This window comes from Aptenodytes forsteri, unplaced genomic scaffold (assembly GCF_000699145.1).
Source record: "Aptenodytes forsteri isolate BGI_AS27 unplaced genomic scaffold, ASM69914v1 Scaffold224, whole genome shotgun sequence".
Classification (NCBI taxonomy): Eukaryota; Metazoa; Chordata; class Aves; order Sphenisciformes; family Spheniscidae; genus Aptenodytes; species Aptenodytes forsteri.
The window spans coordinates 1177290-1196385 of record NW_008794879.1 but is presented as its reverse complement, the minus strand read 5'-3'; the positions used below and the strand labels follow the sequence as shown (position 1 = coordinate 1196385).

General features: G+C 42.8%; 1 protein-coding gene across 1 annotated transcript in view; it reads left to right on the top strand.

Annotated features, from left to right (window-relative positions):
* The window catches only part of PIGG (phosphatidylinositol glycan anchor biosynthesis class G), a 97554-nt gene extending 79695 nt beyond the window's left edge, over nt 1–17859 (top strand). Inside the window, 1 exon segment of the mRNA XM_009274638.2 lies at nt 16297–17859. Coding sequence (XP_009272913.2) covers nt 16297–16522 — 226 coding nt within the window. The 3' untranslated portion in view covers nt 16523–17859.
* The last annotated feature ends 1237 nt before the right edge of the window (nt 17860–19096 follow it).

Genomic DNA, 19096 nt, shown 5'->3' with positions numbered 1-19096 from the left:
TGCATGCACCTCCCCCTGCTCCTGTTCATGCTTTTCCACACTCATGCACTTTCCCACTTGTATGTGCTTTTTGTTATTCTTGCAATTTCTCTCTTGCTCACTCTTTCCCTCTCAGTCTTTCACTCTTTTCATCTTGCTGTCCCGCTTCCTTTCTTTTGCTTTTTCCCTCTTCTTTGATCTCTTGAGCTTTCCTTCTTTCTCATGTGCGTATTCTGTCATGCACTCTTTCCCTCTTATTCAAATCTCCCTCTCTTGCCCATGCTTTTCCCCCTTCTCACATGCTTTCCCTTTCTTGTACTTTCCTTCTCATGCAGTTTCTTGTGTGTGCTCTTCCCCTCTCTTGCATGTTCTTGCCCTCTCTTACGTACCCTTTCCTTTTTTTCACATGAATGCTTACCCTGTTACACGCTGTCCCTCTGTCATACATGGTTTCCATCTCCTGCACATGCACTTCCCTTTGCTCTTTTCTTCTCTTTTTCTTGATCTCTTGAGTTTTCTCTCTCTGTTTTTCCCACTTGCTTTATCTTACACAGTCTTTATCCCTTATGTGTGCTTTGTCTCGTAAGCATGCTCTCTGCCTTGTAGATGCTTACCCTCTCTTTTGTGCTTTCCCTTTTCTCATTGCTTTCCCTCTTTCTTTCATACTCACTCTTTCCCTCTTATTTACTCTTTCCTAATACCCCCCTGCAACATGCTTTCCCTCTCTCTCCTTTCTCTCACTCCCTCTTTTCCTTCTCACTTCCCCTCTAGTCTTCTCTCACACTCCACCCCTCTTGCTGGCTCTCTGTCCATGTCTCTCACTCATTCCCTTTTGCTCTTGCTCTTGCCCTCTTGCTTACTTTTCCATCTTTCTTGCCCTCTTTTGCTTGCTTTCCCCTCTCTTTCGTTTTCCCTCTTTCCCTATTGTTTGCTGTCTTTCCCTCTTGCTTTTCTTTGCTCTCACTCACTTTCCATCTTCCTCTCTTTCCCTCTCACAATCTTTCCATCTCACTCCCTTTCCCTCCTGCTATCTTTGTCTCTTTCCTTCTGCCTTTGTGTCCCTCTCTCGTTCCCACTCACTTAGCTTCCCTCTGCCTCTCTCCTTGATCGCTTTCTTTTTCCCTTTCAGCTGCTCTCTTTCCTTCTACTTGTCTGCCTCTTGCTCTCTTCTATACCCACTTACTTGCTCTCTTTTACTCTTCCCTTCTTTCTTCCCTGTCACTCTTTTATGCTATTTTGCACACACACACACACACACGCACGCACCGCCCCTGCCTCTCCTTTCCTCTTGCTTGATCTCTTTTGCTTTCACATGTTGGTTTTCTCTTTAATTTTTTTCCTCTGTCTCAGCTCACCTCTTGCCCAGTGTCCTTCCCTCACTCTGTCTCTTTGTCTCACTTTCCCTCCTGATTGCTCTGACTCACACCGCCCCTGCCTCTCCTTTCCTCTTGCTTGATCTCTTTTGCTTTCACATGTTGGTTTTCTCTTTAATTTTTTTCCTCTGTCTCAGCTCACCTCTTGCCCAGTGTCCTTCCCTCACTCTGTCTCTTTGTCTCACTTTCCCTCCTGATTGCTCTGACTCACACAGTCTCTCCTGTATGCTTCTCATTGCCTCTCCCCTTTGTTTACCTCTCTCTCTCTCTGTCCCTTGCACTCGCTTTCTCTCTTTCCTTCTGTCTCTGTCCCTCTTGCTGTTTCACTTTCTCACCATCTTTTCCACTGATTTTTCTTTCACATCCATTTTCGCCTTCCCACTTGCTTGGCCTCTTTCTCGTATCATCTCTTTTCCTCTCAATTGCTGTCTTTCCTCCACTCTTGCACTCTTTCCTTCTGTCTCTCTTTCCTTTTCTATCTCTTTTCCTCCCTGTCCTGATCACTTTTCCCCTCTTGCTTGCTCTTTCGTCTGCCTCTCTTCCATTCTTGCTCACTCTTCCCCCCCAGCTACCTTTTCCTATTCCTGTCTTTCAATCCTGATTGCTCCTTTTGACACTCACTCCCTTTCCCTCTTGCTCTTTCCTTCTACCTCTTTCTCTCTCAATTGCTGTCTTTCCCTCTACCTCAGTGCCCTGCCCCCCTCTTTCCCTCTTGCTCCTTTCCTTTCATTCTCATACCCGCTTCACAGAATCACAGAATGGTTGAGGTTGGAAGGGACCTCTGGAGGTCATCTTGTCCAGCTCCCCTGCTCTAGCAGGGCCACCTAGAGCTTCTTGCTGAGGACCATGTTCAGATGGTTTTGAATATCTCCAAGGATGGAGACTCCATAAACTCTCTGGGCAGCCTGTGCCAGTGCTTGAGTCATCTCAGTAAAAAGGTGTTTCCTGATGTTCAGAGGGAACCTCCTGTGTTTGTGCCCATTGCGTCTTGTCCTGTCACTGGGCACCATGAGCCTGGCTCCATCCTCTTTGCAGCTTCCCTTCAGGTATTTATATACTTTGATAAGATCCTCCCCAAGTCTTCTCTTCTCTAGGCTAAACAATCCCAGCTCTCTCAGCCTTTCCTCATAGGAGAGATGTTCCAGTCTCTTCATCATCTTAATGGCCCTTCACTGGACTCTTTCCAGTAGCTCCATATCTCTCTTGTAGTGATGAACCCAGAACTGGACACAGTACTCCAGGTGTGGCCTCACCAGTGCTGGATAGAGGGCAAGAATCCCCTCCCTCAACCTGCTGGCAACACTCCTCCTAATGTAGCCCAGGATACCATTGGCTTCTGCTGCAAGGGCATATTGCTGGCTCCTGACAACTTGGTGTCCACCAGGCCCCCAGGTCCTTTTCTGTCAAGCTGCTTTCCAGCTGGGTGGCCCCCAGCATGTACTGGTGCATGGGGTTGTTCCTTGCTGGGTGTGGGACTTTGCACTTCCTTGTGTTGAACTTCTTGAGGTTCGTGTTGGCCCATTTCTCCAGCCTGTTGAGGTCCCTCTGAATGGCAGCACAGCCTTCTGGTGTATCAGCCTCTTCTCCTGGTTTTGTATGATCAGCAAACTTGCTGAGGGCACACTCTGCCCCATCATCCAGATCATTAACAAAATGTTGAACAGTATTGGACCCTGTGTTGATCCTTACAGCACTAGTCACTGGCCTCCAACTAGACTCTTTACCACTGTTTACCACCCTCTGGGCTTGGCCATTAAGCCAGTTTTCAGTCCCCCCTCACTGTCTGCTTTTCCAGCACACATTTACTAGCTTCTCTATGAGGATCTTATGGGAGACAGTGTCAAAAGCCTTATTGAAGTCTAGGTAAGCTATATCCACTGCTCTCCTCTCATCTACTAAGCCAGCCGTTTCACTGTAGAAGGTTATCAGGTTGGTCAAGCATGATTTCCCCTTGGTGAATCCGTGTTGACTACTCCTGATCACCTTCTTGTCCTTCATGAGCCTGGAAATGGGTTTCCAGGAATAGTTGTTCCATCACCTTTCCAGGGATCAAGGTGAGGCTGACTGGCCTGTTGTCCCCTGGTCTTTCTTTTTGAAGATAGGAGTGACAGTTGCTTTCCTCCAGTTCTCAGGCACCTTTCTCAATTCCCATGCTCATTCAAAGATTGAGTATGCCCTTGCAATGACATCAGGCAGCTCCCTCAGTATTTATGGGTGCATCCCATCAGGGCCCATGAACTTGTATGTCCAGTTTACTTAAGTATTCTCTAACCTGATCCTCTTCCACCAGGGGTGAGTATTCCTTGCTGTCTACTTTCTCTGGGTCTGTGAGTGCTTAGATTTCTGAAGAACTGTCTTATTAGCAAAGGCTGAGGTGAAGAAGGTATTCAGTATGTCAGCATTTTCCATGTTTTGTGTCACCAGGTCCCCTGCTGCCTTTAGCAACAGGGACACATTTTCCCCAGTCATTCTTTTCCCATTCATGTACTTGTCTAGAAGCCCTTCTTGTTGCATTTGACAACCCTTGCCAGATTCAATTCCAGGTGGGCTTTGGCTTTTCTAACTACGTCTCTGTATTCCTTCCAGGTTACCTGTCCCTACTTCCACTTTCTGTATGCTTCCTTTTCATGTTTGACTTTTGCCGGGAGCTCCATGTTCATCCATGTAGGCCTCCTGGCGTTTGTACCTGAATTCCTACTCACTGGGATGAACTGCTCTTGAGCTTGGAGGAGGTGATCCTCAAATATCAGCCAGTTTTCTTGCACCCCTCTTCCCTCCAGGATTTTTTTGCATAGGATTTTCAAGCAGATCCCTGGAGAGGCCAAAATCTGTTTTCCTGGAGTCAGGAAACAAGTCACAACAAAGGTTGTGATCTTGCTTTTTGCCCTCTTCCCTCCCCTCAGGAGTCCCCGTCTCATGGTCACTGCAGCCAAGGCTGCCTTTGAATTTCACAACCCAAATAAGTCCTTCCCTGTTTGCGAATATGAGGTCCAGCAGAGCACCTCTTCTCGTAGGCTTCTCTATCAGTTGGGTCAGGAAGTTGTTACTGATGCTCTCCAGGAACTTCCTGGATTGCTTGTGCCCTGCTGTGTTGTCCCTCCAGCAGATGTTGGGGTGGTTGAAGGATGTTGTGAGGACCACGGCCTGCGAACTTGAGGCTACTCACAGCTATCTGTAGAAGGTCTCATCTACTTGTTCTTCCTGGTCAGGCAGCCTATAGCAGACATCCATTACAACGTCACCTATACTGGTCCACTCTTTAATCCTTACCCATAAGCTCTCTTGAAAGCACACCCAGATCCTCCTCAGCTTTGAAAACAGTGAAGCTGTTCCATAGTTTAAAGCCTTCGGCTGGAGCAGGAATCCTCTTGGTACCAGAAATCACCATCTTCCAGCCTTGGCCTTCCACAGAGTTTTCACTTACCATTCTGCTAGGGACAGACTTTTTCCTGTGTCTGCACTGCAGTTGAGGTCCAGGGCCCTTGAAGCTATAGGGTCTCTGAGAAGATCATGTCTCTCTTTCATCCTCTCTGATGCTGCAAAGCCTGCTCACTTCATCCCATAACTCTTCCACTTGGTGACACAGCTCTTCAACAACAGCATATCTGCTGCAGGAAGGAAGACCATCTCTGCAAGCCTTAGGGAGAGGCCCTGCGCAATTCCTGCAGCTGGGGACTTGCAGGCCTGCATCCGCTATCCAAAACTCAGTCTGGGACAGCTGCTCCAAGAGCTGCTGGAGAATGTGCTCTGGTGCATCACTGCCATGCCTGAGAATGTTTAGGCTGGTCTGAACTGAGATGAGGATCCATTCATTGCACCCTTCTGCACAACTGCTTGCTCTCTTGCTCCTTCTCTCATGCTAGTTGTCTTTCCTTCTCCTCTCTCTGTTGGTCTTTGTTCCTCTTGCTCTTCCCTTTCCTCACACTCATTCCCTCTGCCACTCTCTCCTGCCCACTTGTGCTCTTTCCCTCTCATTTGCTCTTTCCCATTCACTGTCTTTTCCTCTCTCTCTTTTTTCCTCTGTCTCTCTACCCGTTGCTGTCTTTCCCTCCTCAATATTTTCTTTCTTTCTCTCCTAATCAGTCTTTCCAAGTCACACTTTCCCTTTGTCTTCTCTCCTGTTCTCTTCCCCCGTTACTCTTTTCCCCTCGCTGTCCTTACCTCTGCCTTTTGCCTCCTTGCTCACTTTCCTCTTCACTCGCCTGCTCCCCTCTCTTGTTCTTGCTCTCTCAATCCCTGTTGCTGTCCCTTTCTTCCCTTCTCGCTCTGAATCTGTCCCACTGCGTCTCTTTCCCTTTTGATCGCTTTACCTCATGCTCACTATTTTTCCCTCTGCCTCTTTCCTTCCACGTCCTTCTCTCTTGTTCACTCTGTGTGAATCTCTGCCTATGCTTGCTCTTTCCCTCTCTCTCTACTTTCCTTCTTGCTTGCTGTCTTACCTTTGCTTTTCTTTCCGTCTGCCTGACTCACTTTATTTCCCTTTCACTCTTTTCTGTCTGCTCTTTTTTCTCTCTCAATCTCACTCTGGCTTTCTTTGCCTCTGCTTCTATTTCTGTCTCTTTGCCTCTCACTCAGTCTATGCCGCATGCTCCTTTCCAAGTCTGTCTCCCTCTTACTTGCTCTTGCCCTTTGCCTATCTTTTTGTCTTGCTTGCTCTTTCTTTCTGCCTTTCATGTCTTGCTCCACCTTTGTCTCTTCCTCTTTATTCCTCTCTCTCTCAATCCTGTTTTCTCTCCTCCTTTCCACTCAGTCCCCTCATCTCTCACACTCCCCCTCTGCTCACTCCTCATCTCTCCCGATGTCACACTGCCCATTGTGCTCTTTTTTGTTCTTTTCCCTTTCTTTCTCTGCCTGCCTATCTCTTTCCCTCTCTCCCCTTCTCTGCACTCCCTTCTTTCTCGGTCTCTCTCTCCACCTCATCTCTCTCTCATGCCAACATGTGCTCTTTTGCTGTCTTTCCTTCTTTCTCTCTCTAACCCTCTTCCCCCTCCCTCTCTCACGTGCCCAGCTTCTCCCCTTTCCTTCTCTTTTATTTCCCTTGCACATGTAGTTTCCTTCATGCACGTTCTCTTTCCACCTTTGTCTTTTCCTCTTTCCCACTCTTCCCCCTACTGTTTTCCCTTCTCTTCCCCTTGTCTCTTTTTCTTTCTCACTCCCCTTGTCTCTCTCATGCTGTCCCCATTCCCCCTCTTTCCATTTCTCTTTCCCTATTACTCGTCCTCTTTGTGTCTCCTTCCCTCTCTTATTCTCTCATTCTCTTGCTTTCTCTCTCTCCCTCTCCCTCACTTCCCCCCCCTTTTCTGCCTTTATCTGTCAATTTTCTCTTCCCCATTCTCCCCCCCATTCTCTGTCCCTCTTTCTTTGTCCTCTGTCTCTTTTTCTACTCCACCCCCCTTTCTTGATCTCTTTCCCTTTATCATGCTTTCTTTGTCTTTCTGTCTTTTCTGTCCTCCCCCTTTCTCTCCCCCCTTTCTCCTTTTCTCTCTTTCTCAACCTTCTTTTTCTCTTTTTCCCTTTCCCTTGCCTTTTTAGTCAATCTCTCTTTATCGCTCTCTCAATTTCTTGCTCAGTGTCGTTGAGTCTCTCCCCCCGTTGCTCTCTCCCCCCCCCATCCCCTTCTGTCTTTTCCCTTTCCTGTCACTCTTGACCCTTTTCTGTCTTTTTCACTCCACACCCTTATCTCTCTTCTCTCCCATTCGCTTTCACACTCTCTTTCTCCATAAAGCCCCCAGCCTTTTGTCTCTTTCTGGTTCTCTTTCCTGCCCCTCCTCTCTCTTCCTCCCTTTGTGTGGGTCTCTCCCTCTGTGTCTGTATCTCTCTTTAGGCTTCCTTTCTGTCTCTCCATACCTCTCCCTTTTTTGTTCTTACCCTGCCTTTCTCTCTTGCTCTCTGTTTACCTCCTTTTGTCTCTCCATTTCTCTCTTTTCCTCTCGCCATGCGCCCTCTTTCTTTCTCTCTGTGTCTCTATCTCGCTCCATCTCTCCCTCTTTCTCCTGTGTCCCCTCTCTTCCTGTCTCTGCCCTTCTCTCTCTCCCCCTCTTTCATGCTGCTTGTTCCCTGTATCTCACACCCTGTCTCGTCACTTACACTCTTTCTCTTACTTTTGCTTATTTTCTCCTTCTCACTTCTCCTGCTTCCTCTCTCTCCCTTGCCTTCCCCCTCCTGCACTCTCAGCTGTCTCTGGTCTTCTCTCTCCCCGCTTTTTGCGCTCAATCTCTCCTTTTTCCTCACTATCGCCCTCATTCTCTGTCTCCTTTTCTCTCTCTTGCTCTCTCTGTCCAACATGTGATGTCCACATTTTCCTCAAACTGCAACATAACATCTGCAATCTTCTGAAAGTTGTGTCCTGTCTGTTTACTTTATATTTTCTGTGTCAGAGACAAGATTAGCATTACAGTATCACCAAAGCTATGGCATGAAAAATCCTGTGCTGATTTTTCTGCATTCTCCTCAGCTAGAGCCTGGTGATGAAGAGAGTCTGCAGCTAGTATACCAAGGTGTCTTCCTCAAAAATCAAATTGGTCTTGCACTTAATTTCTTGCCAAGTGACACCATTTTTGTTTACTGTTCCTTTTGTGCTTCATGGTATTAGCATTGTCTCATCCTTTGCAGAGATCCTAGGGTATGGGTTTACAGATCCAGCTGTAATCCATTTTGCTCACAAGAGAAAGCGTGTGGGACTCTACAATCTTTTTGCTAACGTTGAGTATTGTTGTTTTTAATTATTCAACTTCATGCAAATTATTTGTAAGTCCAACATTCCTAGAAACTTGCCAAAGTAAAAAGTATATATGATACTTGGGCTCAGTAAGAGTATCCTTGCATAATCCCAGAAGTCATCTCATTGCACCACAAGGGATAATGAGTCTGTGAAGATGAATCTGCTGCGCATTGCACCAGAAAAAGCTGTGAAGAAAGTTGGGGGCAATATTCTGATACACTGCATGAAGTATACACAGTGCACTGAAGGAATTCTCTCCCCTTTCTCTTCAGTACTTTGAATATTCCTTCCTCTTAATTCTGAAACAGAAATCTTCAGATTGAAGCATAGTACTAACTTTATTTCTTCTCTGCAATTAGTAAGGGCTGGATGATGATGATGGGTTCTCAGTGGTTTATGTTACTGCTCAAGCAGGAGCAGGGCCATTCAGAGGGGCACTTCTGGAAAGAGAGGACCATATTTGTAGACTTCTGCTTACATACGTCTTTATTGTAGAAATGTTTCTAGATGTAACCTGTACTTTTTGCTGTTATTGGCCTTGTCTTACTGTTCTTACTTGCAGGTTTTTTTCTTTTTCACATTAGTTTTCTGTCCTTCTTTGTTCTGTGGCCAACATAAGCTGACTTCTTGGTTCTGGTAGCTGTGGCTAGGACCATACATGGGATACTGTCCTTCTGCATTTATCCAGGATTTTTCTGTCTTCTTTTCTCACACCTTTTCTTGAAGTGTGTAAGTTCTTCTCAAATGTGTATGTTATTGGGGTGGCAAGAGTAATTTGAGGAGAGAGCTGTTATTTTAGTTTAGTCACAAGTTTAAAAATAGTTACTGTAATGGAAAAATACAAGAAAGAACTGACTCTGCCCTCAGTGCAGAAGAGCGAGCATTGTTTCACAGAAACATAGAACAGCCCAGGTTGGAAGGGACCTTGAAAGATCATCTTGTCCAACCTTTCATGGGAAAGGGAGCCTCCATGAGATCATCTAGCATCCTGTCCAGTTGCATCTTGAAAAACTCCAGTGATGGGGACTCTACCACATCCCTGGGGAGATTGTTCCAGTGATTGATTGTTCTCACTGTAAAAAATGTCTGTCTTATACCGAGATGAAACCTCTCTCAGTGCAACTTGTACCCATTGCCTCTTGTCTTCTCCATATGGTACCTGGTGAAGAGACCACCTCCGTCCTCTTTGTAGCCACCCTTTAAGTATGGGAATACTGTGATGAGGTCTCTCTGAGCTTTCTCTTCTCCAGGGAGAAGAGACCTAACTCCTACAGTCTTACCTTGTAGGGCAGGCTTTCTAGCCCTTTGATCATCTCGGGCCCTCCTTTGGACCCTCTCCAGCCTGTCCGCATCTTTTTTGATTTGTGGGGACCAGAACTGAACACAGTACTCACGGTGTGGCTTGACAAGCACTGAGTAGAGTGGGATGATCACATCTCTGTCTCTGCTAGTAATGCCCCTATGGATGCAACCCAGGACCCAATTTACCTTTGTTGCTGCAGTGGCACTCTGATGACTCATGTTCAGCTTGTTGTCCACCAGCACTCCCAGGTCCCTTTCAGCAAGGCTGTTCCCCAGCCACACAGATCCTAGCCTGTACTGGGCCCTTTGGTTATTCTGTCCCAGGTGCAGGACTTTGCACTTGTCTTTGTTAAACTTCATACAGTTCTTGCTAGCCCACTCTTCCAGCCTGTCCAGGTCTCTCTGTAAGATGGCTTTCCCTTCTGATGTATCCACCTTACCACCCAGTCATCAGCAAACTTGGTGAGGGTGCTTTCAATCCCATCAACCAGATCATTTATGAACATGTTGAACAGCTTGGGACACAGTATCAATCCTTGGGGGACCCTACTTGTGACAGGCTACCAGCTTGAGTAAAAACCATTGATCACCACCCTCTGAGTGTGGCCTTGTTGGCCAGTTTCCTACCCATACTTAAAAAATTTCCTACCCATTACTTAAATAATTTGTGCCTCACCTGTTTAGAAATGCCTTGTGACACTTTCACGTGTCCAGTTAGAGTGGTATATTCTAAACTGGTAAGTTTGAATTTAATTAAATAACATGGTAACAGTCTATTTTAAGTCTCTTCAGAGCCTGCCTGTCCAGAACAATCATCGGATGCAATTTTTCTTTACAGCTTTAGCTAAGATGATGAAGAAGAGCTGTTTGTTTACAAAGGTGGGCAGGAAAACCTGTAGATGCATCGTAACAGAAAATCAAGCTATAAGTTTCCTTGTTATTCCCTGCATGTATGACGCTGATGTAAAATGCTTCAGGCTTTTTTCTACCTGAAGTCTTCAGAAGTGCTAAGTGGGTTTTGGAAGAATACTTGCAGAAAATTGTTTAATGCTCGGCTTTGAAGTAATTATGATTCGTGTTTTGCTTGTTAGGAATTTTAATGATTTGGTTATATCTTGTTGCTTTAAAGTCTGGGCCAGTGTCAACAGGAATAGACTGATTTAACTTTTTTGGTTTTCTTGGATCCAGTGCTAAGGATTAACCTGAACAGAGCCTTATGGGAAAGCTTGAGGCAGTGATAACAGGCAGGAACAGTTACTGCATATATACCAGTATGGCCTGCCACAGAAGTACTGAGGAAAAACATATCAAGCAGAGCACTCGGGATTGTATGCAAATCCTGTCTTTGGAGAATGGCTGGAACTCATCAATAGCCATCATAGCTTACATGGAGAAAGCTCGTTTCCTGAGTCAAAGGTACCTACTGAAAAGGAGTAGCTTCTTTGTGGTGAAGAAATCTAGAGAATACATGGCCATGTTGCCTAGAGTGCAGTTCAGCTATCTCTTTGCCTGCAATCCTGAAATAGACACAGATGTTTGAGCTTGTGAAGTGTTTTCTCTTTTCTCTAAGGGAAGGTGAGGACTGATCAAGTGAAGCTGAAAAGCAGAGAGTTTCTAGTCCTTTGTAAGTTGATTGCCACAGGATCGGTATTTGGGGAAACGAGTACGTGCAGGGGATGAGTTGGATCTAGTGGACATCTTTCCAGTTAGGTTGCCAAGGTCTTTAGAAACCTTTACTAAAGGTAGTTGATTTCTTGCCCTAGCAGTTAAACGATGATGGTAGTCATTCAGAGTGGCTGTTCAGACCTTGTGGCCCAATGCCAGCATAATTGCATTCCTACTTGCAATCTAATACAAATTTTTGTTAGGTATCCAATTTAGGGAGTTCCTCTGGAACTATTTTCAGGGGCCAAGCCTGACTGAAGAAGGGAAAAAGGAATCTGAAACTTCATCAATATATGCCCTGTGTTTTAGATAGAGGTCTGTTCTCAGCAGGTTAGCTAGTAATGGATGCCAATGAGAAGAGTTACCGCTGCTGGGTGACTGAGACTACTTCTCTTTTTGACAGGAAGCTCCCAGCACAACTGATTATGCCAGCAGTGAAAACAGGCAGAAACATTGATAGGATCCTATTCTTCCTGCTCTTGATGCTGAAATGAAGATACCTGAAGTTTCAGGTCTTAATAGCCTTTTACAGCTAAGTCTTTATGAGAACCTGCTGAACCCTATACTATGGTCCACCCGTACTACAGTCCACTGTAACTTGTAACAGTGCCACAGACACTTGGCGTTGCTCAGGTAGTTGTAGCTTCTTCACCTTCCTTACTGGGAAAGAGGAAGTGCAGGAAAATCAATGGTCATCCTCAAGTTCCTTCATATCCATGGCTGTAGAATATACTTGACAACCCTTTTAGCTTGCTGGCAACTGCCCTTTTTGACATCTGTCCATTGATAGGGTTTGGTGTCAAAAATTGTGACTATAGAATTAATGCTGTTCTGATTGATAGTCTATATCGGAGTTGATCATGTAAATTTCCAGAAGACTCTTAGTTCCCTTGTATCTGCTAAAAATGTAAAGTGTTTTTGCATGATAATGCAGGATTGTGCTATAATCTAAAATAGCACTGTAAGAATTATATTAGGTGAGAGTAGGGCATGTGGGAGAGACATAGCAAATTTGTTCTTACTGCTAAACTAATTGATACTTGCTTTGATCAGAGGAATTTTTTATAGATTGCAAATACTCTAAGATGTCGCAGACAGACACTTGGAGTGCTACAGGGTTTGTTTCTGACTGCAACCCTGTATTAATATATACAGGACAGATTAACAAAGTGCCAACTATTTTTCAGAGAGCACTAAAGAGGGAGATCTTGCAAACTGAAACTGCAGAAAGCCTAGAAAGAAAAGTGCCACTAATACAGTAAAAAATGTTAATACAGTAAAAATTGCCTTCAAATATGCAAATTCAGTATCCCCAATAAGAGGTAATCTAAGCAGTGATACTCAGCTAGAAAAGAGGAGCTGGAAGGGCAGAAATGCTGGAGGATAACGTTCGTTGAAAGGATTCAGCACATTTCATACTGAAACCCTCCAGACATGACCCCCCTCCCCCAATCCCATAAAAATGACAATCCTGGGGTATTCGTCACTTGTATGCTTGCATATTTCTAAAATGTTTAATTTGTGAGTTAGAACAAGGGTTGGAACAATGTAAAGTAGTGTATTTTAAAATTCCTTGTGGAAGCATTTGTAGGGCTGTCTGTGGAAGTTCTTTGCTTGATTTTTAAACTACAAAACTTGTGCCACCATCTGCCAAGTATTCTATATAACTGCAAGACATGCTTTCCCAAGAAAAGAGTTGTTTTTCTTCCATGTTTTTGGCATCATAATTTTTTCATTTTACAAACCGTGTATTACCCATTTTAATAGCACCTTAGAGATGGATTGGGAGGTGGAAGATTTGTTGACAAAACATCAGCAATTAGGATTTAGGAGATCCAAAGAAGCAAAAAACCTATTAATAGCACAATTTCTTGGCCATAATTTTCTGCGTATTAAATATTCAATTGAAAGAGAGGATTTTTGTTGAAAGCAAATATGTGCTTTAGACTATACTTAAAGTTTGCAGTCTGAATACAGTGTGTTCAGTGACATGAATCTGTAGTGTTCTTTGCTTCAAAAGTCTCCGAAGGCATTGGTTTTTCTGGATCTAGCAATCTTCAGCATCAGTCTCACATGAAGTTTGGATACGCTTTGTCATCTTTAAGACACGTGGATTTCTCATTTAAGTCCCCAGAAGCTAACTTGCAAAATGAGCTCAGTATTAGAGGCTGGGTACTTATTTTCTTACCCCTGCATTATGCAGAGGCCTTAATATTGGGCTGGTTCTGTCAGAACGTGGAGTTAGCATGTACAGTTTACATCCCTCTATGCTCTTCTCCTTTAAATAAGAAAAGGCATTAACTGTTGCAGAGACAGTTCAGTATGGAGTAGTTACAGGTTGATGCTTTAGATGTGTCCTGTAATCTTCTGTTGTTTTCACTGAAACAGCATTGGGAGCTTGCAAGGTTATTCATTACTGGCTGATCCAGCTCATAAACGGTAGGATACATGAGTGGCATGCCACAGCCAGCTTTCTGTGCTCTCCTGGTGACTTCTTTTGGAATAACTCGGGAACCAGCTGAACTACCTGGATTGTCTGGGTCACAGCAGCCTGATCCCTGGCCACTGCGTTCCTTGTGGCCTGGTGAAGCCCTGTACCCTGTGGTCACTCTGTGTCTGTAGAATGAGCAGAAGGAGCGCACAAAGTCATTATTGTTAGCTATTCAGCAATTTAGGTGCCCGGCAGAAGCAAGAAGAAAGAATGGTGCTGTGCTCGAAGAACTAAGTCATTGCCTTAGCATCAGAATAGCCAAGTAGGTCTAAGTGCTTGTGCTCAGTCATTCCAGTGCTGTTTCCGCAACAACATGCATGTGTACTCTTATACCAGCTCCAAAAGAAACTGAATTATCCTGCTATTGAACCCCACTAACAGTTTAACTTTGTGGATGCAGTGTGCTTCTGTTGCCTTCTCTAAATTGCACCGCTACGTTATACTGTGAAACTGTCCAAGATTTCCCTCTGCAGGTAGGTGTCTATGTTTTGTTGAGAGATGAAGTGAGTGCTGAGACCTTTTGGAAGTAAAAGTATTATATAAGCAGAAAACAGTTCATTATTTTTGCTATATCAGAATACAAAAAGAATTGTACCATTTACTTATTGACTTAGTGATTCTTTGCTAGTAATCATAATGTGAAAATGTAGAATTTAAATGTTACTAGTAAACATTTCTATGTGCTCTCATTCCAGTATAAAATGTGAGTATCTAAAATATTATGTCTGCCTAATTTTTAAGCCAAAGAAGTGAACACACACAGATTCGATTCAAAATAATCCTCCAGCCAGTTTCTTCATAATTGAAAAAGTAGCCATTTTTTAAATTTTTAACACCATTAATTTATGCTTAGGAGCTTTCTCACAATAGGGTACTAAATGTGGTATTAGGTGAGCACAAACTAGGGAAAAAGATGTGAACTGAAATTTAAACTTAAAATGCAGGGCTCTTGAAAGACCTGGATGTATAAGTTCATAGACACTCTCACTTCTCTCTTTTAAGATTCCCTTGAAAATCCCATCATTGAGTTTTATAAATGTGATAGCTACAACCACTGATAGCCTTCATCTAGCTGGTCTATCAAGTGCATTTTTTTACTCTAGAAAATGGTTTAAAAATTACCTGTTTGCCTATCTGACTCAAAAAACATTTCCTCAGTTTATTCAGTTGTATCATCTAACTACTACAAATACTGTTTTTACTTATATTGGCATGAAAACAGCTAAGACTGAGTGAACTGCAGTTTGTTTAATCCTTGTCAACAAAATCAGTTATTAAACATAAAGCTGGTTATTTACACAAGCTCACTGAAGACTAAGATAGTTACACAAAAGCAGGGAGCAGCCTAGTTCACGCCCAAGTCACAGTTTCCTTGGCTAAGCAGCGAGGGAAATAGTTTTCTGTGAACTGAATGTATGTTTTGCAGTCATTCACACCTGCTGTTCTTAGCTGATTTTTCAACTCTGCTTTCATGAGTTGTTCTTCCTTCCACTGAAAGCCTTGGGAATTTTGCTCTTGACTTCACTGCAAAACAGGACTGTATCCTAATTATTTTGATTTAAAGAATAGTAAGTTTAATGGCTTATGTAAAATACTGCATTCTGCAGCTTACTTAGTCATAAGTGACTAATTTACATCTCACAGAAGTGCTAGACATCTTAAATTTTTATTACTTGGAACAAGATCAGAATTAAAAACCGGGAGGAGCAGAATAGATTCTCAGATCAGGATTTCAGTGTAAATCATGTCTGCTTTTTGCCGATGTGTTCTTTTGGGAACTGATGATGTAAAATATTTTGATGGGGAGAGGAAAATGTTCTGCTTATTAATCCAGTGAAATAGCTTTACTCCTTCCTTTTGTCTGAACAGGTAAGCATCTGAATTTGGTGTGAATTAGTTTTTGCAGATGTGGTTTGGGGAAGGTGGACATGTGCCAACCCAGCACCATTACTGTGAGTTGGCACCTCAGGGAAGGGAGAATAATCGAAGTGCAGAAAACCCTTTCACTTCCATTTTCATCTGACTCCTATCACCCAACAGAATACCTCAGTGTGGCAGATTTGGACCGTGTAGGTTACATATGGGGCAGACATTTCTTGCAATACAGTGGGCACAGCTGAGCTAAGCTGCTGTGACAGGAATGCAATGGATTGTTCATATAAGCCTAAGAATATGGTATTCTTTGGAGAATGTTATGTTAGCTAGCTTTGCAAAGTTTTCTAATAGCACAATTTTTATGTTGCTCTGTACAATGTTACTGGCTACGGGCAGCAGTGTACTCTAGCAAGTTTTATGCCCTTTACAAGGGGAGCAGACTCCATCTGATTATCCATTGCACAGGTTAGGCAGCTTTGTGAAGAGTACTGAAGTCTTTCTTCTTCTGCCTCTTACCATCCAGATTCTGTGGAAAGGCACTGGAAGGCCAACAGGAGATGAAGCTATCTTGAAACTGCTTAACGGAGACTTTAACAATTAGAACAAAGTATATTAAAGCACAGAACCTTCTAAGTTTGAGGTGAACTACTGGGTGCCTTTATTGCGGTGACAGTTGCTATGCTTACACTTAACATACTTACACATTATAGGATATATAGAGGTGATAAGGACAAGCTTTATTAGTTACATCATTGCATCAATAATCAGTTTTCTAACACAATCACATCTGTGAGTATTCTTTGTGTTGTGGAATAATGCTGAAGAGTGGATGAACTCGGATGTCTTTACTAAGTTTGCCTGAGAATGAACTCCTCTGTTTTTGTTACCAGGGATTCAGCGGCAGTGGGTCACGGCTGTTTCTGCTACGCTCTAATGCGTTCAATTCCAGTTGCCATCTACATTGTTTTGGTAACAGGTCTGCGTTACCACCTGTTCATATGGAGTGTCTTCTCGCCAAAACTACTTTATGAGGGAGTGCATGTGTTCATCACAGCCACTATCTGCCTGTTCTTCACAGCCATGGATCAGAACCACTCTCACAAAGTGCAAGATTGAAAATAAGTGTGCGGTATGCAGTTCTACATTGCAATGTCCAGTGTGTCACTGGAAAGGAAGAAGGAAAATAATGGCTTTAAATTGTGCAGAATTTGAAGAGAAACCTTGTTTAGTTTAGTCAAGATCAGGATCTGAAGGGCCTGTCCTGTTTTAAAACTGAGTTTGCTTTAAAAATGTTGAATTGAAATAAACTGTTTTTTCATGGATAACTTTTGTTCTATAGCTGCCATTATAGCACTTTCCAAATAACAGAATGGCAATATTACATTATTTGAATTTAAAAATGTACATCTTAATATAAATACAGAGCAGTGCCTCACGGGCACTGAAAAAATCGTTTGCACATAGAATTTTTTTTTACCTTCTTAGACTACAGAATCCTAAAAATATGCAGGATTTCTTGGTGCTGTTCACAAGATCTTATATTCATTAGCCTTGGGGGGATTTTTTGTTTTTTTTGTTTCTATTGTGTGCACTGAAATTATTATTAAATTATTGAATTACTGTACAAATATCCCAGGTAAGAGATTTTTTTGTTTGTTTTGCATAGGCAGCATTTCTATTTAAAGGCAATATTTTCTTTTTAAGATGAGTGCAATCATAATCTGTAATGGACTTCGATCTGCACTTCAGGCACTGGATAAGAAATGCTAATGGGCTAACAAAGTAATGAATCTTCTATGGAGTCCATTCACTGCTAAAATGTTGTGTTTCTTTTCATTAATGTATAAATGTTAAATCAGATTGGTGGCAGCTGCGCTGAACATATGATCATGTTTTCCACACTAGGGTAGAGAGTTATGAGCCATGAGCAGGAAAATAGTTTAATGGGCTAAGTTACCAGCAGAATAAAAGGTGTCTTTGTATCACCTTCCCCCTAGTGACCTGTCTAGGCACCTCACTTGAATGTGCTATAACTAATTCCTAACAATGTTGTTTTCCTTGTTTCTGTCAAGAAGATACACATTGATGACTATCCTGAGTATCAGTATTCTTTATGTGGGTTTTTTTGCCTCATATTTTTGTCCATGTTAGCAGCCAGTAGGATTTAATCTAAATGTATTAGAGGTGTAGCAGAAGAGCAGCATACAGGGAACTTTAACTTTTTTTTTATAAATCTGAAAATAAAAAAGCTTTTAAGCCCTATGTAGCTGACTACATTTGTTAGGATCACTGGTACACTTTTCATCTCATGTTTCAGATAGAGTGAATCTCAAAAAGTAGACCTTTAGTTTTTATACATTAATAATAGGCCATCTTGATCACTAATAATGAATTTTTTTTCAACTGTGAAACAACAAAATTTTCAGTACCCTGGCCACATGTTGCTGTTTATCTGGAGAAGAGACTACTGGATCTTAATGTCATTCACTGTGACCTGCTGGAAGTTTGAAAATTAAATACTTTTAATAAATTGTTTTTCACTGCAAATTATGGAATATTTAAAACAGTTTGTACTTGTGAATGTTGTACGCATTTACCATTTTCATCATTCTCAGTATTTTTCTGGTTACCTGTTGCCTAGCAACCATATGGGGATCGACATCATCTCTGTTTGCTTACTTGGTTAATTCCTAAGCAATGATCCCTACCGTTCATACAGAATATGTTTATAAGAGATTTGACTCGGAGAGAAAGGGTGCTAATAAAGAGATGGAAGGGGTGGAGGGGAAGTTGCTTCTGGGGTACAGAATCCTAAAACAATGTGGGGTGACATTCACAAGATCTTTTATTCCTTCCTTCTGATATTTTTTGCTTCTAGTTTATCTCTTGGACATTTTATCAAATAGTGGAATCTAAACTATTGTGTGTGTATTAAGGTGGCATGTCTTCAGATTACTTAGTTAAATAATTATAGTGTCCCCTTTCTCCTCTGAAGTTGAAAGATGTTCAGATTGAATCCAGGAGAAAATAAATGGCTTGGAAAAACTCTGTTACTTAGGTCTTCAAGACCAGGAAAGGAAGGAAGAAGGAGGAACTTAGACTGCATCTCTGTCTCGACTTTACACATGAGTTTGGGTGATACCTCAAGAAAACATGGTGCATTCAACTTCAGAATTGCCATTTTTATTCTTTTTCACCCTTTCTCTTTGGGTATAAGCAAATGAAATACTATTTTAACTTCATCAGCTTTTGGGCTATGGCAATGCAAAGCTGAGGCAGTGAAGAAATGAGTTGGTTCTTGCTGCAGGCAAAGAGACTTGAACTGGGGAATTATGTAAAAATCATTTTATTTTAAATCAACATGAAGTTTTGGCAATTGATTTGAATGCACAGGAAAAGTAAATGCCTGCATGCAAATTCTCATCTCACTAGTTAGCTGCTCCCCTTCCCTCCTCATCCTAACTCCCCTTGTCAGGTTCAGCACGTCCCAAACCTTCAGACAAGGAGATAAGCGACGTGGGAAGCAGGAATGGTACATGGGATGGTTTCAGCCGTTCTGAGCATACTGGTTTCTTCTGCCCAGGTCCTCCATGGTCCCTGCTCCGGCATGGTTCCTCAGGAGTACCCTGTGTGCAGGTACAGACTCCTCCTTAAATGTATTCTGAGGAGGGATGTTGTGTACTTCTCTGT